Source organism: Zygosaccharomyces rouxii (assembly GCF_000026365.1).
Source record: "Zygosaccharomyces rouxii strain CBS732 chromosome D complete sequence".
In the NCBI taxonomy this organism is placed as follows: Eukaryota; Fungi; Ascomycota; class Saccharomycetes; order Saccharomycetales; family Saccharomycetaceae; genus Zygosaccharomyces; species Zygosaccharomyces rouxii.
The window spans coordinates 286037-308736 of record NC_012993.1 but is presented as its reverse complement, the minus strand read 5'-3'; the positions used below and the strand labels follow the sequence as shown (position 1 = coordinate 308736).

At 40.4% G+C, this 22700-nt stretch overlaps 15 protein-coding genes and 1 non-coding gene across 16 annotated transcripts; 7 read left to right on the top strand and 9 right to left on the bottom strand.

The window, feature by feature from the left end:
- Positions 1-61: 61 nt before the first annotated feature.
- On the bottom strand, positions 62-1222 carry KAE1 (tRNA N6-adenosine threonylcarbamoyltransferase; the record flags this gene model as incomplete). Its single annotated transcript, XM_002496552.1, has 1 exon — positions 62-1222. One exon carries the CDS (start codon positions 1220-1222, stop codon positions 62-64), a length of 1161 nt encoding a protein of 386 aa, XP_002496597.1.
- Positions 1223-2727: 1505 nt separating this feature from the next.
- On the top strand, positions 2728-4530 carry GAP1 (amino acid permease GAP1; the record flags this gene model as incomplete). The annotated part of the gene is made up of 1 exon (XM_002496551.1): positions 2728-4530. One exon carries the CDS (start codon positions 2728-2730, stop codon positions 4528-4530), a length of 1803 nt encoding a protein of 600 aa, XP_002496596.1.
- A 321-nt stretch (positions 4531-4851) lies between these two features.
- On the top strand, positions 4852-4924 carry ZYRO0D03740r. The gene has a single exon. It is a non-coding gene; the product is annotated as a tRNA-Ala (tRNA).
- Positions 4925-5038: 114 nt separating this feature from the next.
- Positions 5039-5656, top strand: ZYRO0D03718g (uncharacterized protein; the record flags this gene model as incomplete). The annotated part of the gene is made up of 1 exon (XM_002496550.1): positions 5039-5656. The coding sequence occupies one exon, from the start codon at positions 5039-5041 to the stop codon at positions 5654-5656; it is 618 nt and encodes a 205-aa protein (XP_002496595.1).
- An 88-nt stretch (positions 5657-5744) lies between these two features.
- On the bottom strand, positions 5745-6539 carry ASF1 (nucleosome assembly factor ASF1; the record flags this gene model as incomplete). Its single annotated transcript, XM_002496549.1, has 1 exon — positions 5745-6539. One exon carries the CDS (start codon positions 6537-6539, stop codon positions 5745-5747), a length of 795 nt encoding a protein of 264 aa, XP_002496594.1.
- A 2127-nt stretch (positions 6540-8666) lies between these two features.
- Positions 8667-9845, top strand: UTH1 (SUN family protein UTH1; the record flags this gene model as incomplete). Its single annotated transcript, XM_002496548.1, has 1 exon — positions 8667-9845. The coding sequence occupies one exon, from the start codon at positions 8667-8669 to the stop codon at positions 9843-9845; it is 1179 nt and encodes a 392-aa protein (XP_002496593.1).
- Positions 9846-10226: 381 nt separating this feature from the next.
- Positions 10227-11021, bottom strand: SHB17 (sedoheptulose-bisphosphatase; the record flags this gene model as incomplete). Its single annotated transcript, XM_002496547.1, has 1 exon — positions 10227-11021. One exon carries the CDS (start codon positions 11019-11021, stop codon positions 10227-10229), a length of 795 nt encoding a protein of 264 aa, XP_002496592.1.
- A 383-nt stretch (positions 11022-11404) lies between these two features.
- UIP5 (Uip5p) lies at positions 11405-12739 on the top strand (the record flags this gene model as incomplete). The annotated part of the gene is made up of 1 exon (XM_002496546.1): positions 11405-12739. One exon carries the CDS (start codon positions 11405-11407, stop codon positions 12737-12739), a length of 1335 nt encoding a protein of 444 aa, XP_002496591.1.
- A 38-nt stretch (positions 12740-12777) lies between these two features.
- PHO86 (Pho86p) lies at positions 12778-13701 on the bottom strand (the record flags this gene model as incomplete). The annotated part of the gene is made up of 1 exon (XM_002496545.1): positions 12778-13701. The coding sequence occupies one exon, from the start codon at positions 13699-13701 to the stop codon at positions 12778-12780; it is 924 nt and encodes a 307-aa protein (XP_002496590.1).
- A 178-nt stretch (positions 13702-13879) lies between these two features.
- ZYRO0D03586g (uncharacterized protein) lies at positions 13880-14911 on the bottom strand (the record flags this gene model as incomplete). The annotated part of the gene is made up of 1 exon (XM_002496544.1): positions 13880-14911. One exon carries the CDS (start codon positions 14909-14911, stop codon positions 13880-13882), a length of 1032 nt encoding a protein of 343 aa, XP_002496589.1.
- Positions 14912-15076: 165 nt separating this feature from the next.
- On the bottom strand, positions 15077-16006 carry PLN1 (Pln1p; the record flags this gene model as incomplete). The annotated part of the gene is made up of 1 exon (XM_002496543.1): positions 15077-16006. One exon carries the CDS (start codon positions 16004-16006, stop codon positions 15077-15079), a length of 930 nt encoding a protein of 309 aa, XP_002496588.1.
- Positions 16007-16282: 276 nt separating this feature from the next.
- On the bottom strand, positions 16283-17680 carry NAP1 (histone chaperone NAP1; the record flags this gene model as incomplete). Its single annotated transcript, XM_002496542.1, has 1 exon — positions 16283-17680. The coding sequence occupies one exon, from the start codon at positions 17678-17680 to the stop codon at positions 16283-16285; it is 1398 nt and encodes a 465-aa protein (XP_002496587.1).
- Positions 17681-18685: 1005 nt separating this feature from the next.
- On the top strand, positions 18686-19402 carry RPE1 (ribulose-phosphate 3-epimerase RPE1; the record flags this gene model as incomplete). Its single annotated transcript, XM_002496541.1, has 1 exon — positions 18686-19402. One exon carries the CDS (start codon positions 18686-18688, stop codon positions 19400-19402), a length of 717 nt encoding a protein of 238 aa, XP_002496586.1.
- Positions 19403-19451: 49 nt separating this feature from the next.
- Positions 19452-19913, bottom strand: ALB1 (Alb1p; the record flags this gene model as incomplete). Its single annotated transcript, XM_002496540.1, has 1 exon — positions 19452-19913. One exon carries the CDS (start codon positions 19911-19913, stop codon positions 19452-19454), a length of 462 nt encoding a protein of 153 aa, XP_002496585.1.
- Positions 19914-20635: 722 nt separating this feature from the next.
- On the top strand, positions 20636-22108 carry MTC1 (DUF5427 domain-containing protein MTC1; the record flags this gene model as incomplete). The annotated part of the gene is made up of 1 exon (XM_002496539.1): positions 20636-22108. One exon carries the CDS (start codon positions 20636-20638, stop codon positions 22106-22108), a length of 1473 nt encoding a protein of 490 aa, XP_002496584.1.
- An 80-nt stretch (positions 22109-22188) lies between these two features.
- FMP46 (putative redox protein) lies at positions 22189-22554 on the bottom strand (the record flags this gene model as incomplete). The annotated part of the gene is made up of 1 exon (XM_002496538.1): positions 22189-22554. One exon carries the CDS (start codon positions 22552-22554, stop codon positions 22189-22191), a length of 366 nt encoding a protein of 121 aa, XP_002496583.1.
- Between the last annotated feature and the right edge of the window lie 146 nt (positions 22555-22700).

Sequence of the window (22700 nt, the reverse complement as noted above, 5' to 3'; positions counted from 1 at the left end):
GCTCTGGATATATACATATGAAAATATAAATACAAAGATATGAATTACAACGTTTTCTATTCTACTCTCTCCAGCCTACGTAAACTTCATCAGTTCTAAATTTTTGAGTTACCACCGTTTCGTTAAGATCAGTAGTTGCTTGACCCATTCTGTATTCTAGAAGACCAGCCTGGGCAATCATGACACCGTTATCGATACAAAATCTTTCATCTGTAGCATGTACTTGACCGAGAGCTCTATCACCACACATCTGACCCATCATTTCCTGTAAACGTTCGTTACAGCCAACACCACCTACCACTAAAACTTGGTTAGAATTTACATGTGCCATTGCACGCTCTGTAATTTCAACAAGCATCGCAAACATATTTTCTTGTAGTGCAAAACATAAATCATCAACGGTAACTTTTTGTTCACCAGTCTTTGGGTCAAATAAGATTTTGTTCTTCTTGTTACCTCTAAACAGATCCTTGGCAAGGGTTTCAATATAAGCCAAGATACCACTCATAGAAAGGTCCATTCCCTTTACGGTATATGGCAGTTCAACCAATCTCTCCTTATCAGAGCATTTTTTAGCTAATTGTTCAATATTGTAGCCTGGCGAAGGAGAATTTGGAATTCTCAATGTACGTGCAAACCGATCTAGACAATTTCCAATGGCAATATCAAGTGTTTCACCGAAAATTCTATACCTCTTTTCAGAATATGCGATAACTTGAGTATTACCACCACTAACATAAAGAACTACAGGATTAGCGGCACCAGTAATTTCTCTACCCATTTCAATGTGACCCACACAATGATTTACACCTACAAGCGGTATACCCCAAAGTAATGAAATAGTCCTTGCTGCAATAGCCACCGAATGCAATGGTGCTCCCATTCCAGGACCTCTTGTAAAACAAATAACATCTAAATCCCTTGACGGATCTTTAACGCCCGCCTCCTGTAATGCTCTTTTAATTAATCTGACGCACCAGTTTCTATGATGTCTAGCTGTATCTCTGGGTAAAAATCCTTCGCCCGGTGGTGTCACATACGTATCTCTGATATTGGCCATAATTTCAGATTCACATTTAAAAGATAGATCGCCGTCTTCATGTTCTGGCAACACCGGATGTTTAACAATGCCTACCCCCAATTTGTTAGCAGATCCTTCCAATCCAAGAGCTAAGTAATAGTTTCTACCATTTCTTGGTAGTACCGTATTCAGATTAACCATCTTGACCAAGATGTCCTGCTTATTTAAATAGTTGTGAATACTCTATATTGCTGATTCATTGGCGATATATTTTGTAAAGATGAGCTTGATGTTAGAGGAAAAAGAAAAAAATGTTGAAAAAGTCCGCTTCGAGGAATCGAACCGAGGACCACCACTACTACTACTACCGCGAAAGATGGATTGAATAGTTGACCTAACCGCTTGAGAGGAGAGAATTGCCAGTAGTCTCTAGTTCACAAGAAAGCGAAGTGTAATTTGTTACACGTCAGACTCGATTTGGTTAAAATTATGTATTGATGAATATGTGTAGCCCCGAATCCCATCAATGGGCAGCAAAATATAAAATTGAAACCATGAAGAAATTCCTCTGGCAAAAGACTCTACGGAACAGGAATCTCGGAGATCTCCATAATGTTCGTTCTCTTGCTTATGGTTCAAAAGCTTAGAGTTCTACTTATACGAGTGCACAAAAGATACTTGGCGCAACTATCTCACTTCGTTGCATGGTCTAACAAAGAGTTACTACTACTACAATACTACTAAGGAAACCAGATTGTGTCCCGGAGACAAGTCATGTGGGGCTCGCAGAGCGGCGCTAGGGCCCGAGGGCCCTAGCGCCACACGTAATGTCTGATAACATCTTCACGACAAATATGTGCTATATTATGGTATGACATGACATACAGTACTAATTCTGTAATCCTCGTACCAGACCGATTTCCCCTATTCATGTAACACAGAATCGAAATCATCCAATGCTTTTCAAGAAATAAGCTCTCTGATACTTCGTATACACACTGGGAAAGATGATGACACTTAGCCCAAGAAACCTTACCCCTTATTTTTTTCCCTCTCCAATATTCCTTCTACACATCACATCACATCACATCATAGTATTCTTACATCCTGGACCACTTGGCAATTCTCTTGTCAAAAATCGATAACGCCCTATCGGAGTTCTCTTACAGCAGCGATGAGTCCTGATTGGTTCTATTGCTACGAACATGACTTCGTATAGAAGGACTAAACAACGACGGAATAAAGAAAACTATTCCCCATGCAGATAACGTCAAAACCGTATCCCTTCGTTTTTTTCTAAGTGTCATAATTCTTGTGGTATTCTGTGTATATCCTTTTTTTTTCCGGAACACCCAGTCATTTGCAGCCACGGCATCAAGACTATTTTTTTTCATTTCATTTCATTATCAGTATCAGTATCAATGTAAATCAATGAGTCTCACAGATCTCTCTGTCTATCATAATCATTTACTGCCTCATTATCAACCTTTGGAGTTCAGTGTAGTACTGCTACTGTATCCCGCTACTTCCAAGGTAAAGATTAACGAGTATGATAAGATGATACTGAAATTCCTAGTGATTTTCCATACCGGCCACTTTTAAAGGTATATAAACTTTTATATTGACAAGGAATTTAAAAATGAGACCGTAATTGGTATAGCTAATAATTCTTTAGTTGAGTCACCAAAGGCCATCAAAAGCCAATTATGAGTGACAAGGAATATACCACAAAGGATGTCGAAGCCGGCAATGTTCAAGTGAAGGAAACACTCCCAGATGTAGAGACGGGTGCTTCTTATGAGCATTACGACAATTATATCGATGAAGAAGAGCAGGGTCCCCCAGATTCACGTTGGAAAAAAATCAAGGATTCTTTCAAAAGGGCAGAGGTGCCTGAATTAGATCCCAATTTGACTGAAGCTGAAAAGATTGCGATTGCCACGGCTAGATCGCCATTGCAGCATCAGTTGAAAAATCGTCATTTGCAGATGATTTCTATTGGTGGTGCCATTGGTACGGGTCTTTTTGTTGGGTCTGGTACTGCGTTAAGAACTGCGGGACCCGCAGGTATTCTAATTGGTTGGATTATTGCTGGTTCTATGATTTACTGTATGGTTATGTCAGTTGCTGAACTGGCTATCGCGTTCCCTGTGGCAGGTGGTTTCACTACTTATGCCACTAGATTTATCGATGAATCGTACGGGTTTGCCAACAATTTTAACTATATGTTACAATGGATTGTGACTTTACCTCTTGAAATTGTGGCAGCCTCTATTACTGTGAATTACTGGCATACCGATAAAAAGTATAGAGATGGTTTCGTTGCACTGTTTTGGGTTGTTATCGTGATAATTAATATGTTTGGTGTTCGTGGTTACGGTGAAGCCGAATTCATTTTTTCCATTTGCAAAATACTTATGATTGTCGGTTTTATTATCTTAGCCATCATTTTGATTTGTGGTGGTGGTCCAGGTACGGGTTACATTGGTGCTAGATATTGGTACCATCCTGGTGCATTCGCGGGCGATACTTCAGGTAGAAAATTCAAGGGTTTCTGTTCCGTCTTCGTCACTGCTGCTTTTTCATTTGCCGGTAGTGAATTGGTTGGTTTAGCAGCTGCAGAGGCTTCAAATCCTCGTAAAGATGTCCCAGGTGCTGCTAAGCAAGTGTTCTGGAGAATTACCATGTTCTACGTCTTGTGTCTTTTGCTGATCGGTATGCTGGTTCCATACACTGACCCTAGATTGATTGGAGGTTCATCAGTCGATGCAGCAGCTTCTCCATTTGTTATTGCCATTAAAAACCAAGGTATTAGTGGATTGCCAACGCTTGTTAACGTTGTCATTTTAATCGCAGTTCTAAGTGTTGGTAACAGTGCCGTTTATGCATGTTCAAGAACTCTGTCAGCTTTGGCAGATCAAGGATTTTTGCCTAAGTGTTTCTCCTACATCGATAGAATGGGTAGACCAATGGTCGGTATTGCCGTTACATCTGCATTTGGTTTAATTGCCTTTGTAGCACAGTCTGATAAAGAGGGTGAAGTGTTTGATTGGCTCATGGCATTATCAGGTCTTTCATCTCTTTTCACCTGGGCAACTATCTGTCTATGTCACATCCGTTTCCGTCGTGCTTTAGCGGCACAAGGTCGTTCAACAAATGAATTAGCCTTTGCATCTCCCGCAGGTGTTTGGGGTGCCGCTTGGGGGTTATTCCTCTGTATAATTATGTTGGCCGCTCAATTTTACGTGGCACTATTCCCTCTTGGAGCTCCACCAAGTGCTAATGATTTCTTCCAAGGTTACCTATCTTTGCCCATTGTTCTAGCTATGTGGCTCGGACACAAGATTTGGAAAAAGAACTGGAAACTGTTCATTAAGGCAGAAGACATGGACATAGATACTGGTCGTAGGGAACTGGATCTGGATTTGTTAAGACAACAAGTCGAAGAGGAAAGAGCTGCATTGGCGGCAAAGCCTATGTGGTACAGAATTTACAAGTTTTTCTGTTGATCACCTAATTATTGTTAATATCGGTTACGTATTTCTTCCAATTACAGCTTGGTCTGTGGATAAAAGTTGATGTTTTATTGCTATTTTTTTTCTTTATTTTTAATCGAAAGGTGATGTTGGATTACGATTAATAAATAATATCACATGTGTTGTAGTATAGACTGTGATATTCATCCTAGTATGCTTCTCATTGTTTTATGTATATGAACGCATATATATAAAGGTCCACGGTTACTTTAACCAAGTGGTGGATTCTGGTGGATTCTTCAACTACCTACTATATGTATGCAGTGGAAACTTACCCAATTCAAGTTCTTAACTGGGCATGTGGCGTAGTTGGTAGCGCGCCCCCTTAGCATGGGGGAGGTCTTCGGTTCGAATCCGGACTTGTCCATATTTTTTTCTCGCACCAAGCGAACGCTGGTACTGTCATAATAATCAAAAGACGAACTGCACTTTCCACTCACAAGTTCAAGTAAACTTGTCAAGGTCCCGGCAATGACATCTCATGAGCCAGTCGCAGGACTACGAGAGCAGTAGCGAGGATGAATCAACTGCCAATGGTCTCCCGAGACCATTCTACCTTCGTCCTTACACACGTCATCACCGTGTAAAGAAGCCTGATGTCGCTAAACAATCTACTAAACATCCCCCTGTAACGAAATGTTCGAAACCATCAAAGCCCTTAATCTATGAACGTGTGACAAACAAACAGGGAAGAACTCGACGGAAATCATTTCCTCGTTCGAATTCGGACCCTACACAAGAACGCTTATTTGAATACGGAGAGCCCATAAATGGTTACAAATTTTTAACTACACCAGACAACATTCCACTACTGCAACCTCGTCAATCGGTCAGTTCACCAGCACAAGAACCGTCATATTTACTGAAATATTGGAATTCAGTCGATTTAAAATTGCTACCGGTAGATCCCGGTAATCAAATCAATAAAAATAATGTATATTCTTTCTATCAAAAAAGTTGTGATTTATTAAAACAGGATATGAGAAAAATTATCAAAAGAGAAAGAATCCGTTGGCATCCTGACAGGATGCACTTACCTGAAGCTACGCAAATATTCCAAATAATTAACGACCTGTGGGAATCCTTACAAGAAGTGTAATATTTACGTACAACTGGAGAAGAAAGTATATTATCATCATCGTCATTTTTTCATTTTTTTTTTTTTTTTTTCAATTTCGTCTTTTTCATCACTGTGTATCCTGAGGGGTGGGAGCAGCATCTACACCGCCATCTTGTTGATCTTCTGTACTGTGAGAAGCAGATTTTTCTACTTTTGGCTTCTTTGAAGGCCGTTCCTCCTCCTGTTGCTCTTCGTTCGCATTGTCCTCTTCTGCTTCTTCTTCATCTACTTCTTGAGCCGCCTCTTCCTCATTTTCATCGTCATCTTCGTCCTCTTCCTCATCATCATCGTCATCATCCTCTTCTTCCTCTTCTTCTTCCTCATCTTCTTCCTCTTCCTCCTCTTCTTCTTCATCAATGCCTGGTTGTTCAGGTGGATAAATATCACCTTCATTCTCATTATCCCAAACAATGTTGAACCTCGTTACACGAGGCTTCTCAGCCAAAATATTTCTAACAACATGATCAACTTGTACTTTGGCAGGTGGATTTTCCCTCAATTCCTCATTATCATATTCATTATTAACATAGTAACCAACTCTAACGAATTCTCTGCCATCATATGAACAACTCAAAAGTATAACCGTTACGCTAACCAATTCGCTTGCAGGAATTAATTCAGGTGATGGTGGGTCTGCTGTGAATACAAATTTATTGACACCAACTGGTACCGGTCCAACTAAAATCGAATCTAATTCTTGATCGTGCTCTAATGAGCGTGAAGTACCCACATACGTCAATTTCCATTCCAAATCATTTTTTAGCTGTTCTTGACATTCAAATGTAATCTCGAATTGGTAAGGTTCTGTAAATTTTGCAGGATTGTTTAGTACTTTGATACCTAATAGTGATACTACTGACATATTAGAAGTGAAAAGTAAAGTTCCTCTGTAAACCTTTTACTAGTGCTTATAGTGGCTTCAATATATCACCGGTAAAGGGTTCGTTAGTTCTCTGTATCTTTCTTAGCTTCTTGACATCTCTTGACAGTTGGTTGAATTTTACTATGCGGCGCAACCAGTCACATGACACGAATCACGTGAAAAAAGTAGCACCTGACAAAAGAAATGGAATTTGGGTAGTTTTTCCTACCGAGCTGCTGAATGACGCTTACAGCCCATACGAAACAATTCCTCTTCCGTCTCCTATTATTGCTCACTGCCTCAATATATGTCTCGCCCCATGACAATACCCTTTTAGGCACGTCCCGATCGATCCACTTTTGATTTTCGTCCTCAAATCGGAGTTGTAAGTGTAATGGCGTAGCACAAGAACAAAAGAAATTCTCGATCGCTTTTCTTGTTTACGTACACTGCCCGAAAAGGAAAGAAGCGGCGGTGGCGACAATGAGGTCCACCGCGACAGGGAAAAGAAACAACAGAACAAAGGCATAATTACAATGACATGTTTTTTTCTTGGAAATCTGTTGCAGCCGAAACGAAAAAAAACCTCATGGATCAAAGCTCCCGATGTAGTAAATTTATTAATACAATACCCAATGTGGTAATGTAAACGGTATTCTAAATGATCTCATAGCTTTACCTAATAGGGGCAACAGAAGCATGTGATCTCGGACAAGACCTACAGTTTCAGATATTCGATAAAGGTGTTTTCTTAACGCGTATCGCTATCATATTGAGTCATACGAGTCTTAAGGGGGGGAAGGGTTCGAGCATGTGGAGAATGGAATTGGAACAATATGAACGTGGTTGTATACGGCTGATATACCCTATCAATGCACTGGAGGGACAGAGTATATTAGAAATATGGGATTTATAAGTAACGAAGAGGAAAGTAATGCGCTTTAACGGTATTGAATGAAGAATTTGTTCAAAACCAGACCTTGTCGTATTTACACTATAAGCCCCGTGTTCTTAGCGGTATTCGTTTCAACTACAACTATGCAGTTCGAGGTTCGTGGTCGCGATCTAAACAAACTAAATTCTTGAGCGGGTACATTCCTTGACCCGCGAAAAAAGTATAAAGAGGCAAAGGTTATTTGTGAGAGAAAGAAAAAGGATTTATTGATTCCCCAAAACCCAGTTCGAAGATCTATCTGTTGGAAATGGAGGATTTAGGTAGTATTAAATTGATTCGCGTGTGAAATGATTTGCGGGTGAGATATATGAGGTCTGGTCAGAGGAATGGCCTAAAATATACGTCATAGTAGAGTGTAACGTCAACCTCTGATCCGTTTGTTTCCGTTCAGCGGTTATGTTCCCTTTTCCATAAAGTGTCCGGAATGCTTGGTAGTTCCCCTCCCTCCCTTTCAGCCTAGCAGCCTCACCCGGAGCCAAAAAAGTTTAAAAGATTATCTTTACGCGTCCATTTCCTCTCTCTACGTGTTGGCACATTTTTACGATCTAGCCCCTCGGCTCCAAACTCATATAACTGCGCCCCGTTACAAGCCGAAACGCCGATCGAACACGTGCCGCGATCGTGTTTCGAAGTTCGACGTGTTTCGTCGGTTGAAACTTTGCAACCCATACACCCTGTTAATCATCTTTCCGATTTGGGACAGAATCAACAGTCTCTGGTATCGAACACCATGTTGAAAAACTAGGTTTCCTGATTCGGTACAGTTATAGACCTCATTTAAGAACGCACCGCCCCACCTAGAAAATTTCGCACCACAGGTAGTCGGGCCAGTTCTCGAACGTAAACAGGCGGGCGGTTACCGTATCGAGATCGACGAACCAAGGGTCTGGGCTTGACAGTAATGTATAAAAGAGATAGAGAATAACTGGGATTTAGACTCATTGAATGGGGATTGGATTAATCGTAACTCACAATACCGTTCCTTTGATTAATCATTCTCAAGAGGTTAGCTATTCTCTAGAAAAACTCAGGTTTAAATCGATAAGAAAAAAGAAACCGATAACTATCGCTTTCAATCACCACACGATACACAGTGTTTTCACTCCTTTCATCGATAAATAAACCAATTTTTTCCATTCATTCTTTTTAAGAGATCGTTACATTAATACGAAATGAAGTTTTCTCAAGTTTTAATCGCTTCTGCTACTGCAGCTACTGCTTTGGCCGTTCCTGCTGGTCATGGACACGAGGACCGTCACAGAAGAGACAGTATTGCTTATGTGACTAAATTCGTCGACCAAAACGGTAACTCCGTCACTAAGGGCAGTGGTCCTTCTGTTGTTACTGTTCAAGCTTCTGCCACTGGTTTGCAAGCTAACAACAAGAACCCTCAGACCACTTTGGCTCCTTCCGGTTCCAGTGCTGCTTCCTCTTCTTCTGCTTCTGCTTCCGGTTCATCCTCAGCTTCATCCTCAGCTTCATCTTCAGCTTCCGGAGCAAGCTCTGGTTCCCAAGCACCATCTTCCACTTCATCATCTTCTTCTCCATCCGGCTCTGGCTCCAGCAGTGGTGGTGGTGACTTCCAAGATGGTACCATTTCTTGCTCCAACTTTGGTATCTCCGATATTGATGGTGTCGTCTCATTGGACTGGGTAAACAAAGGCGGTTGGGCCTCTGTTATGGATTTGAACGGTAACACTGCCGATTCTTGTCAAGAGGGTTACTACTGTTCTTACGCTTGTAAGCCAGGTATGTCAAAGACCCAATGGCCAAGCAACCAACCAGGTGACGGTAAGTCTGTTGGTGGTTTGTTGTGTAAAGGTGGTAAGTTGTACAAGACCAACACTGATGCTAGTGGCTTGTGTGAATCTGACCAAGGTGGTTCTTCTGCTGTCAACCAAAAGGACCAAAGTATCGCCATGTGCAGAACCGATTATCCTGGATCCGAAAACATGGTGGTTCCAACCGTTATTGAAGCAGGTTCATCTCAGCCATTGTCTGTTGTTAAGGAAGATTCTTACTACCAATGGATGGGTAAGAAGACTTCCGCTCAATACTACGTTAACAATGCTGGTGTTTCTCAAGAAGATGGTTGTGTGTGGTCAAACGAAGGTTCCGGTAAGGGTAACTGGGCACCATTGGTTGTTGGTTCTGGTTACACTGACGGTGTCAGTTACTTGTCCATCATTCCAAACCCTAACAACAAAGAGACTCCTAACTTCAACGTCAAGATTGTCGGTGATAACGTGGATGGTGAATGCAAATACGAAAACGGTCAATTCTCAGGCTCAGGCTCTGATGGTTGTACTGCTGCTGTCAGATCTGGTTCCGCTCAACTTGTTTTCTATTAAGCAATTCAATAAGGGGGAAAAAAAGAAAAACCAAAAAAAAATAAGGAATGAAATTTATTGTTATCCACTTTTTTTGAATTCGATCGATGTTCCTCGATCGGGGATTCGTCGGCATTGATACCCGTCCGATAGTTTAGTTCGTTGAAGTTAAAGTCTTATTAACTAGTAGCTTTTTGAGGCACGCATTTTTTGATCTATACCCAGTTAAATAGGATTCAAAATGTTGGTGCTGTTTGTCTGTTTGTTTTGTTGATGATCTTCAGTTTGAATATCAGTTATTCACAAAATTAGGAAAGAAATGTTCCCTATGTAAATGTATAAAGTATATAAAATTATATAAATTGTAAAATATCGTCTATATCGATTGGACACAGTTTGGGTCTAGTTGACTGTGAATGGGCCTGCGATAACCATAGCAGGCTCAGCGCAGTTGTTATGTTCATAAGACAAAACACCGACACCACCAGCATCAAGCATTAATTTTGGATTTCTGTGCATATAATGGTATTTTTCCAATGTAATATGAGGGACGTCTGGATCTTGACAAGCCCTAACAGCGGCATCCTTTGGACTCATTTCCGCTTCTTCACCTAACCCTGTCCAGATGGCAGCGAAGTAACGCAACAAATGTCCGTGTGCAAACACCAGAATATCGGATGTGATACCTTGCTTCAAATGTTGATCGTGCAGCGATTGAATTCTCGCTATGGCTCTTGATACACGCATGGCAACCTGGTCGGAACTTTCACCACCTTCACAACCATCTCTCCAAATAACCCATGGTCTCTCTTTATCCAATCCACGAGACTTACGAAGTTCACGAATTTCTGAGGTCAGTTTACCTTCATAATCACCATAATCCCATTCTTGTAAATCGTCATCCACAACTACTTTTATCTTTGATTTTTGTTCTTCGGTCAATGAGGATAACATCAATTCCATAGTCTTGATAGATCTTTGACGTGGACTGGTAAACACATAGGTAATGTGATCTGGATTAAGCAGATTATTCCTGAACAGAGCTTCAGCTGAGTCGCATACCAACTTTTCACCTTTTTCAGTTAGAGGCAAATCGGTCTTACCAGTGTATTGACCGGACACTGACCATTCAGTTTGACCATGTCTAATGATAACGCAACGTGGTGTTGGTGTAGGTTTAGGTGATGATGTAGTCATATTGAAACGAGCTCGAAGTTCAAACTATTGTGTCTTGGCAGTCCAAGGTTAACCAAAGAAGGAACCTGCTTCTAGAAAGATGGGATTCTTTTTATAAAAACGAGATTTTTTCGTGGTGGTGTTTTCTTTTTTTTTTTCTCATCAAGATCTATGGTAAATACAAAGGGTAATTAGCACTATATAGCAGCTCATGTTGTATAGGTAGAAATAAAAAGTTCAACAAACACGCATCACTTGGCCAATTGGTTTGATTGCTTCATATTTACTTTATTGCACTAAATCCAAGATTGTCATAAATCCGAACGAGAATTTCCAAAAGGTTTCCGCAACTTCACAAAATAAAGCAAAGTCGCTTTCAATCTAGTTTTGTTTCAATATTGCCAATGAAGAGAGATGCAGCTATTCAACTCGTAATAATAACTGGTATATTGTTACTGTTCGCCGTCGGTCAAACTTGCTGGAAAAATACGCACTCATCGTTGGAACAGCAGGAAAATGTATTACATCTTAGACCATCACAAGTGAAGCGCATCGAAAATAAAGATGCAAGTCTTCAAGTGCCGTTTCTCGACAAAATTAGCAAGCACTGGTATGTCGGAGGCAGTCCCGAGATCCGCAATTCTGAATACGTTAGATTGACCAACATCGGCTCCCCAGGTAGCCACGGATCAGTCGTTTCCAATGGACTCGGTGACAACACTATAAACGATTTTGAAATTGTAGTGAAATTCAGGATTATGTCCAAAGACCAGCATAGAAAGACACCGAGTGGCAATTCACCATCGATGGGCGATGGTATGGCTATTGTTATTTCTTCAGAAAAAGATTTCGTTTCACCAGAATCCTACGCATCTGGCTATGCAAGGAAACAATTCGATTTAAATTCTGGTGGTGTTCTGCTAGGTAATACAGAAATGATGGGGTTCCCCAAAAATTTACCGGGTCTTAGTCTCGTCATTGACACTTTTCAAAATAGCGATCGTTCAAGGACAAAGATTCCATTTCTCGATATCCATGTAAATACTTCACCAAGGGATCAAAAATATGATTTTCCAAGTGATGGCGCTGATACGACTGCATTAAAATTATTGAAGGATCCCATAAGATTAACGCAGAGGTGTGTCAAGGGCGATTTGACCCAGTTTAGAATAATCTACATGGAAAGCATTAATACTCTAAAAATCGATGCGAAGTATGCACACGAGGGTGACTATTGGATTGAATTATTCCATTCACAATTGGACATCAAACTACCGAAAAATTCAAGAAACGGTCAGAGGTACGTCGGTGTCGGTGCACTCACAGGCCAGCTTACAGAAACTGTTGACGTTTTCTCCATAGAGACCAATGAGTTTCATTCCGAGAACCATGACGAATCGGCAGAAACTTCATTTGATTACGCTAAAGAGGTCCAGATGTTTTTAGCTCAAGAATTCGATCGCAAGGTCTCGTTAGAAGAAGACGAATTTCAAAAATGGAAAATTGCTAGAGCACAACCGAATTTAGCTATTCAAGAAGTACAGAGAGAATCATCATCGCCATTATCACCGCCACGAAGATCAAAATCCATCTTCGGTTGGTTTGGTAAAAGTGTGGCATTTAGCATTTTAACCGTTGCGTTTTATTTGACATCTGTATACATCAGAGTTAGCATCAAACACATCAACAACACTCATAGACGTAAAAGAGCTCAGTCGATTGGACTTTTACCTATATAATAATGATAATGAATTTAGCAAGAAAAGAAAAGAAAAATCTATTTAATCTCACTAATCTTGGGTTTTTCAAAATGGAATTGTAGACCCCAGAGTTCCTTTTTCATACCAAAGAGTTTACCGAGGATAAAACTTTCATGCACTTTGGCATTTTTTAACAAGGTAAAACCCTTCCTCTTTAAAATCGCCTTGGTATCAACATCAAATGAATAGACATCAATTAATAGTTTCATTTTACCTGTGTAATCTCCCTGCACGTACTTTTGCTTTGTGCGTATAGTACACCAATCGATTAAATCCTCAATGATACCACTCTTTTCATAAACTTTACGGCATCCCATCGTAGAAACGCTCATTACCAAATTATCCTTCGTAGTCAGAATTTTGTTTTCCACTAATGATACAAGTGCCACTGGTGTATCTCTGTAAACCACGATATAAGTATTTTTAGCTTGTTCCAATTCTTGACTAGTGCATTTTCTTTCAGCTAGTTTTTTCAAATCAACGCCAAACACATTCTCACCTTGTGTATCAATAATATCCCTACTCAAAGAATTAAAGAAAGTCTCAGTAACTCTGGACATTAACGTAAATACAATCATTGTACTCAAACATCCGAAAAAAATAACGGTGGGTACCACAGATTTGTTTTTGGAGAACGCCTGCCAAATAAAATTGATGAAACTACCATTACCGTTATCAGTTGGTATTGTTACCTTAGGAGCCGCGAAATAGATGGCAACCATCCATACGAATACCACTATCAACGGATGACCTAATATGCTCATGTTGGCTAGCGACTGTTTCTGCTTGACAAAGTCAGCAGCCATATTCAACGCAGCAGTGGCATATTCTGGTTTCAAATCTGTACTTCCGATTGTAGGAGGTGTCTCACTGTTTAAAGGTTCACTCAGACGTGCATCTACCTGCTTCGAAGCCTTTCTATTCTTAACCTCTCTTGACATGGTAATAAAGGGTGACGAACTATTTCACTGATGCTAGAGGATAAAATACCTACCTCTCTTAATTTCACCTTCTTTTATATATGTGTGCATCTTTTTACCGTACCCTCTAATTTTTCAACTTTTTTCCCTCTTCTGCTTTCAATATTAGGAAATCCATTCACGTGCGTAATGTTATAACTTACTTTATAGTAGCCGTGGCCGCATTGTTCTCCCTTTCCCTTTGTAATGGCATCTGTCTAATGCTGTTTGGCCTTGATATGTGTCTTGAGTGTGGAGGATGGTGGTGGTGGTGATGGTGATGATGGCCGTGGTGATGGAGTGATGGAGTCGGTGAACCCAAATTCGTAGTCGTAGTAGAATTGGCAGCAGAACCACCATGTCTTGTCCTATCTAAAATGCTTGCCGGTGGTATAGCAACTGTGGACGAATTTGTCTCCGTTGTTCTGCCTGATACAACTGTAGCTCTTGTAGATTGTAAAGAGTGTACATCTGAAAAAGTAGAAGATTTGAAAGACGATGAACCCATAGAGAAAAGAGCTTGAATGCTGACGTTGTCAGTACTATCTGAATCGTCGTCTCTAGACGGCACCATTAAATCTGAATCTGCCTCGGAACGTAATCTCTTTGGGTCATCACCCCAAAATACCTTCATGGAATCCGTTCTCGCCGGTGAAAGCTCTCTTATGGCTCGTGTTGAAATTTGTGAATTTGATTCAATCTCTCCATTGTTATCATAATAATCCTCATCTTGATTTTCATCCTGATCCTGATCCTGCACCTGAATGTGAACCCGAGCAGCTTCATCATCCCCTTCAGCACAGTAACCAGCTCCGCCATATTGGAATGGCGAACCTATGGTTTCAGCAGGGCGTGAAGAAATGGAAGATGGAGAAGCCCGTTTAATGGTCGAAGATCCTTGTCCATGATTCGTACTGTTATTCGCATGCGTCACTGTTGTAGCTGCGGGGCCACTTTCTTTAGCGGGCTGAATTATCTTTTTAACCCAAACTGATAACTTCTTCTTCCTCCCTTGGAATGTATGATCGTTTACTCCGGCATTATTATTCGACATTATTGACGCTAGCTGGTATCCATCTCTGAATCGATTTGATGATGATAAAAGATAAAGAGAAGAGAAGAGGTTATAATGTGAATATGATTGAAAGAAGAGAAACCGCAACAACGCGGCGCTACAAAATGTATATGACATGTACACACATACACATACAAAAAAACAAACATTACAGCCCTTTGTGCAGCTACAGATATGCGAGCTTCAATTAGCCACCACACGGTCATCGTATTGAACACATTGTCTGCTCATCGCTGCCAACATTGTAATAGCCACCGTGAGGAGTAGAAAGGGCACAGCTAGTTATTCGGCATTCCCGCCGTTCGAAACTGGCACAGAGTCTAACTTAGGAACTTGAGTCTGGGCTTCTTCCTGCAACTTCTTACTCTCCTCCTCGACCACTTCTGCCGTAGTGGTTTTCAAATTCTCTAAAGTGATATTCTTAAGATCGATCCCCGTGGAGACTATGGCTCTTGGAATACTTTCGGAGTTGCGTAAATTGGCCCCATACGAGGATGAAACTGTTTTATACGTATCAAGTGCATGTGCCTTTGTTGGATCCACATATTCAGTTTGAACTCTTTCCGCCACGGGCTTGAACAATTTTTCATATTTAGTTCTTGCATAACTAGCTGTCTTTTCGAGGTAACCGGTTGGAATTTTCTCTTGAAGATCCTTGGAAATACCTTTAGTGGTTGTGGCTAATTCTTCCAAATGAGGTAAAGAATGTTGTTCGTCATCTGGTGTCGTTGGCAGTATGACAGGCGTAGCTGCCAACTTCTTCGGACCCAAGACAAAATGGGTTAATAGAATATTTACCACGTTGGCCCAGTAATCAACCAAAAAGTAACCGAACCACAGACCTGGCTTATTGCCATGGATTTTCCATTGTTCAACCAACACACCTAGTCCTTCTCTTAGTACCAGTAGAGCAAATAACTCATCGATTTTATAAAGAGTTCCAGCAACTAAATTATAACCAACTTTGATGAAACGAGGAGCCTTTTGTGAATCTAACAAAAGACTACGACTTCTATCAGCTAGCAATAGTACCCAGGATAGCACAACATTAACTAGGGGGAGATTCACGGCACTATCAACCCCATTTGCCAACAACGGGTAGCGGTATAAATGGCTTAAAGTAGGGGAATTTCTTGCAAATTTATCAGTCATATCCTTATCAACTACAACTTTTAGACTTGCTGATGATCTGCGTTGTCTTGGTTTAGTCATTATTGTATTAAACGTATCTCTAGCTACTTCTTTTTATTTGTTATTGTAGTATCGGTGATGGTAGAAACTTCTTTTACCCCTGACTCCCGATCTTTTGTACTCCCCGCGCCCTAAGCCGCGTTTGACGCCCTAAAAACTCCGTACCGCTACAACCCCCTATAAATCCTCGGCGGCTAAACTAGAACCGGACCATAAAAAAAAAAAAAAAGAATGTTTCCAATACTACTTAATTATACATAAGCTACTACTTAGGAGCGACTGTCAGCATGAGTCCGATTAAGACTGCTTACACTCAGGCGGATTCTCTTTCTTGCCCGCAAAATCGTCCTCTTCTTCTTCATCATCGTCATCATCGTCATCATTCTCATCTTCATCCTCGTCTTCATCTTCATCTTCATCCTCATCACCTTCTTCGAATTCATCATCTTGCTCGTTGTCGAATTCGAATTCCAGTGCTGCCCCGGTAAACCAATCGATAGCGCGAGGAATCAATTTATCTTTCAACTGTTCACCAATAGAATAGTCAAGAGCCAATCGTTGTTCGAGTTCTTCTAATTCTTCTTCATCTTCCAATCCTTCCTCAGCGGTTTCAGCTGCAGGGTCTTGTTGTTCTGGTTCTGAATCTTTTTCTGCGCTGCTTGGTGCTCTTGGTGGATCGAAAAAGTTGAAGAAGGATTCCACCGGTGTAATTTTTTCGATAGTACGAACTTGCTTGGTAACCTTATTCCTCTGTTTACGCTTTTCCACTGTAATAGTAACATTGCATTCGTTGTCTGTCCAGTTAATCTTGTCACCCTCAGCGTGATCGTAGATAAAATCACCTGAATAACCCAATTCGGTTTGATAGTAGTAAGTCTTTGTCAAAACTGTGTTATCAAAGAATGGTACATCTTTGTCAAATGTGAAAACCAATTTGAAACCTGGTTTACCTTCGGTCAAATACTGTAATTGTACGTCTTGCAAATAATCTAGAACTTCAGCGTCACGATCAGTAATGGTATCGGAGACCACAGGCAAATTTTCTAATGCTGTCAACCAGAATGATGGAATACCTTTAACATCTGTCTTGTCGTCTTCACCAGTCATCTGATTTGTTTCATCATCTTCATCATCTTCGTCTTCTCCTTGGTCTGCTTTTTCCAATCTTTCGATTTCTTTACCCTTGGTGACCTCTTGACTCGAAGGTTCATCATCACCAGCAACTATACGACGACGACGATCATGTAATGGGGCATATTTCTGCAAGTATTTTTGTTCTAGTTCAAACATTTCCACTTGGAAATCCTTTTCAATGGCGAAAAGATCATTTTGTAATTTCTTTAATCCATAGATACGATTTCTGATCTGTATTGGTAACTGGTCCACGTATCCGCTATCTTGACCCACTAGTGATCCCAATTTTTCTTGAATACTTTGTAGAAGCAGCGGTTGGTTGGTCAATGCACCTTGCATATCTTCTTCCTTAATAGTCTGAGGTGCTTCATTGGTGGGAGGAGTAGCAGCAGCAGTAGTACCTTTGTTAGATTCGCTGTTGCTATTGTCCTTTCTGTTCTGCACAGGATTACCGTTTTTCAAAAAACTGTTATTCATTACGCTAGCAGGAGTATTGTGAGGAGTTGGAGCATTATCAATCTTCATAGAAGATTTTGGCTTAGCTCTGATGGGTTCTGACATCGACACTGAATACTATTTCTATGATAACTTTCGACCAAAAATGCGCAAACCTGTTTGAAACCCGGTATGCAACCTAGCTCTAAAGTGAAGCAACTAGAAAAAAAATAGTAGTACAAGCTAAAAGCACTTGGATGATTATCAACTATTCTAATTCTAACAGTACTCAAATCAATGATAAGCTGTTGCTGATCGATGATTGTAAATTCCAAAGAATCTTGGAGGAGCTTAATTTTTTTCCTCAACTGAAAAAGAGGAAAATGTTCGTCATCTAATGACAGAATCTGAAAAAATGTCCTAAAAAGCATCACGAAGCGGAGCACGTGACATATTATATAAGAGGGAGATTTGCGTTAAATTCGTTAACACCCAAGAATCGGAAATCGGACATAGCAGTGTTGTAACTCAAGAAGGTAGGAGAATCCAGTTAATGTATTACTAGAAGTGAAGCTATCGAGGAAAAAAGTGATGAAATTGGTTTCTAAAAATGGCACGTGACCATATAAATATCACATAATATGGACCATTTCAGCTACTGTACTTGTCCAAACCGTCTCAGGAGCACATACCAAGCAAGATTAACTACAATAGATCCGAATATTTGTGTACCTTTAACTTAAAGCCTTGGCAGTTTACATATGCTCGAAGGCGATCCCAAACGATTTACGCCTTGTAACTCCGAGTTGCCTACAACCAACAGTAACCGTAAGACAGAAAGACGTAAAAGAAGGTCATAAGCAACTGGTATACTTGGAAATCAAGCAGACTACGTATTGTTATAAGATCTCAATTAGTTGCTGTGTGGGTTTGGGTTCTATGTTCCCCCTTCGTCACCCTTGCTATCATACTATATAATTCTCACCCGGACACACTGCGGAGCATTCACCGATTGTACAATGTGTGCTCGACCTTTCAAGGTACACTAAATTTCGATGATTAAGCTTCTTGGCTGAAATATGGTTCTATATAGACGAAGTAGCCTTTTATTATCCAATTCGTTAATTTACCATGGTTAAACCAATTATTGCCCCTAGTATTCTTGCATGCGATTTTGCCAACTTGGGTTGTGAATGCCATAAAGTCATCAATGCAGGTGCAGACTGGCTACACATAGATGTCATGGATGGTCATTTCGTTCCAAACATTACACTAGGACAACCAATCGTTACTTCCTTGCGTCGTTCAGTTCCTCGTGGCGATGACCCCAACAACACTGCAAACAAACCAGCTGCATTCTTTGATTGCCATATGATGGTTGAAAACCCTGAACGTTGGGTAGAGGATTTTGCTAAATGTGGTGCAGATCAATTTACCTTCCACTACGAAGCTACGAAAGATCCAGTATCCCTTGTCAAGTTAATCAAATCTCATGGCATCAGAGCTGCATGTGCAGTTAAACCAGGTACACCAGTCGACGTTCTATTCGAATTAGCACCTCATTTAGATATGGCACTAGTTATGACTGTCGAACCAGGATTTGGTGGCCAAAAATTTATGGCCGATATGATGCCTAAAGTTGAGACTCTAAGATCAAAATTTCCACATTTAGACATCCAAGTTGACGGTGGTCTTGGTAAAGCTACAATCCCACAGGCTGCCGAAGCCGGTGCCAACGTCATTGTCGCAGGTACCAGTGTCTTCACCGCAACGGATCCAGAAGAAGTTATTTCATTCATGAAAGGTGAAGTTTCTAAAAACTTGGAATCCAGAAAATTGCTAACCTAATCTACACATACATATATTTATATATATATATTTCAGAATATCCATTACCCTAAGGGTATAATGGCCCACCAAGCGTTGTACCTTGGCCATCTTGACAGAGATTTGCACTACTTTGAGTATCTTCTAATGCGCTCCAGAATGCGTCCTTAACAGAACGTTTACTTTCTTCCTTGGGCTCATTCTCATCTTCCACATCCATCTCATCTTCTAATTTTGCCTGCACATCAGTAAGCAATTTCCTCTTCTCTGCATATTTCATATTTCTTTCAATCTTCTGTTGACGCTTCTTTGACAAGGTCTTGGTTGTGATGACACTACCCTGGGGATTTCCCTTCAAATATAGGTCAACTGATTCAGATTTGGCTTGTCCACTCTTGGAATCCTCGTGTGATCTTGGTGGATTTATCAAACCCCTCCTCTCACGGTCTGCTCTTTTCCTTGCAAGAGCATGGTTCTTGTGACGAAGGTTCTCAGTAAGCTTTGGTCTGTTGACAGAATTCTTGGAGGGCATGACAAGACTACTTTTATCTTTATATTCTTATGTCTTGTACTAGCGATGAGTTGAAATTTTTCACTTACCAAAATTTTTCACTATACATAATAATGTAAACATGAAGAAAAAAAGAAGCGATGTGAAGAGATGAGATGACAAGATATCGACTGCACAAGATAGAACGGAAGAGACTGCCATGTAAAAAATCGAAAGCCGTAATCAAATCCTTATCGGCAAGGCGTAAAGCATTTCTACACTGCCATCTCAATGCTTCCTTTAATCACGGAAACCCTGGAGGAATCGCGAGACGCAAGGAACAACAGTGGTAGCAGTAGTAGTAGTAGTAGTGTAGTAGAAGTGTAATATTAATAGTATATTCAGATCCCTATCGCGAAAGCCCATGGAATGAGTGGGATTAACTAAACACGACTATCGTATGGACTGGCGACAGCGACTCCACGCTCATGCACTTGGTAACCTGATAATGCATCAAAATCAGGAAAATCCCTTGCTGTTCCCAATGCGGCTTTTAGTCTAGACCGAGTTGATCCTTCGCCCTTCAACATCGCCTATGAACATTCAAGGAAAACAGACTCGAAGAGCGTGAACCTTATAAACTTTCTAACCAATCTTTCCTTCACTTCAAATTATAAGGAATTACAAGAGCTAGTTGAAGTGTAACGACTAAAACACGTTACATCGCTGGTGAGGGTATATAGAAGAAATTAGTTAGATTGAAGATGGCTGATAAGAGTAAGGAAGACGACGTTTTCGAATTCTTGGAATCGTTACCAGAGGCTAAGGGAGGTGCTGATAGTAAAGGTGATAAGAAGGAGAAGACTGAAGAGAAGAAAAGCGGTGGTAAACAGGGGAATGAAGACATTATGGACTTTTTAGATGAATTGGAAAAGAGTAACTTGAGCGTCCCCAAGAAGGAAGAGGCTCAAGAAAAGAAGAAAGAGGAAATATCAAAGATGAAACCATCAAAGGAGGAACCATCAAAGGAAGAACCACCAAAGGAGGAACCACCAAAGGAAGAGGCACCAAAGCAGGAACTACCAAAGCAGGAACCACTAAAGGAAGAGGCACCAAAACAGGAACCACCAAAGAAGGAGCAGCCAAAGGAGGTGCCACCAAAGGAATCTAAAGGGTTTCATAGAGAAGGCACACCAGTCGAATCTAGAGAAGACACACCGTTGAATGATCCAATTACTTCCTTTTCAAATTGGTGGTCTTCATCAGGATCAGCAACTGTTTCCAACTTTTGGTCCAAGACAACAGAACAAGCCTCACAAATTAAGACTCGTTTAGCACAAGAACAATTAGATTTGACTTCAAGGCTCAATACAAATACAATTACAGACTTAGCAAGAAATTTGCAAAAAATTGTGGTCGGAGAAACTGAAGAAGTGTTGAGAATTCATTTAGTTCATGATTTGGTGAATTTCTCATTTTTACAAACTATTGTAGACCAAAAATTCGATGAAGTCTTTAGTTCTCAAGTACAGGGGGGCATTAGAGTATTTTCAGATCAATGGGGTCATCCTCATAGAACGGAAGATGAGATGAACTTTCATTTTACCAGCCAGCAACCAAAGTTAAACATTTTTACAGGTAAGATAACAGATGGTGAGAAATTAGCATTTGCAAATTTAGAAAACTCAATCAAGCTTTTCCAAAAAGCTCATGAAGAGTTTATGAGGCAAAAGGAGGCTCACTCAACTGCAACCAATGAAAGACAAGAGCAGGAACAAGATGGAGAAGACGCAGACGATGACGAAAAAGATGATCAAGAGGATCGTATCAGTGATATCTTTATTTCAATCTTACCAATAGCTATCCCCACGAAGCAAGAAGACGAAAATGAAATTGTTACTACAGATCCTCATCAGCCAGGAAATTTTAGTTTTACCGTTGTGCTAAAGGACATTACCAACGATGTTTCCACAATCACTAGGTCTCAAAGCTTCCCTCTAAAATGGGTAAGCTGGCTAGAAGGTGATTCCGAGTGGAAGACAAAGGGTAAAAAGGAACAAGAGGGAAAGGAACAAGAGGGAAAGCAACAACAGCAACAGCAACAGCAACAACAAGAAGATGACGAGGATGAAGATGTTGACCCAAGCGATTGGGTTAGAGATTGGGTTGAAGATGGATTAAACGTCGCTTTCGGCGTGGTAGCTCAAAATTACGTTATCAAGAGAATGGGATTTTAACTATAACGAATAAACTTGAAAAAAGAGAATAGTCGTATGTATATGTCTGCATGTATGTACTATGTACCTTGTACTTCAACCTACCATTCATATCGTTCATTACCCATGCGCTGTTGCTCCCAATCGACCCACATTGAGCTGTTGGGATTCCACTGACCCCCTTTTACACATTTCTCTAATTCACTTTGAAAAAGAGGGTCGTGAGATGGCTTCGCCAAGACACTTTTCACATTTGGTACTTGTGTTGAGAGAATAGTTGGATTAACAGATTGCATGTACCTCAGTTGGTCTAAAGTTGGAAATTTACTCTCTAGTTCGAATTTGAATTTGCCTGATGTATTGGCCCTTAAAGACTCAAGGATCCTTTGGCTCGAATTTTGTTGTAGACTATGTGTAAAAAGTGTTATCACACGAGGTTGATGTTGTAATGATCGAAATAATGACATCCTAAAATGATCTCTTGTAGTTCTTGTACCTTTACTTATGTTCTTGCTGTTTAGTAGTGACGCTTTTTTAAGTTAAGTTCAGTTCGAATCTTATTTCATGTAAGAAAAAATTCAAACTAGAGTACCAAAGTAAAGAACACTTTAGT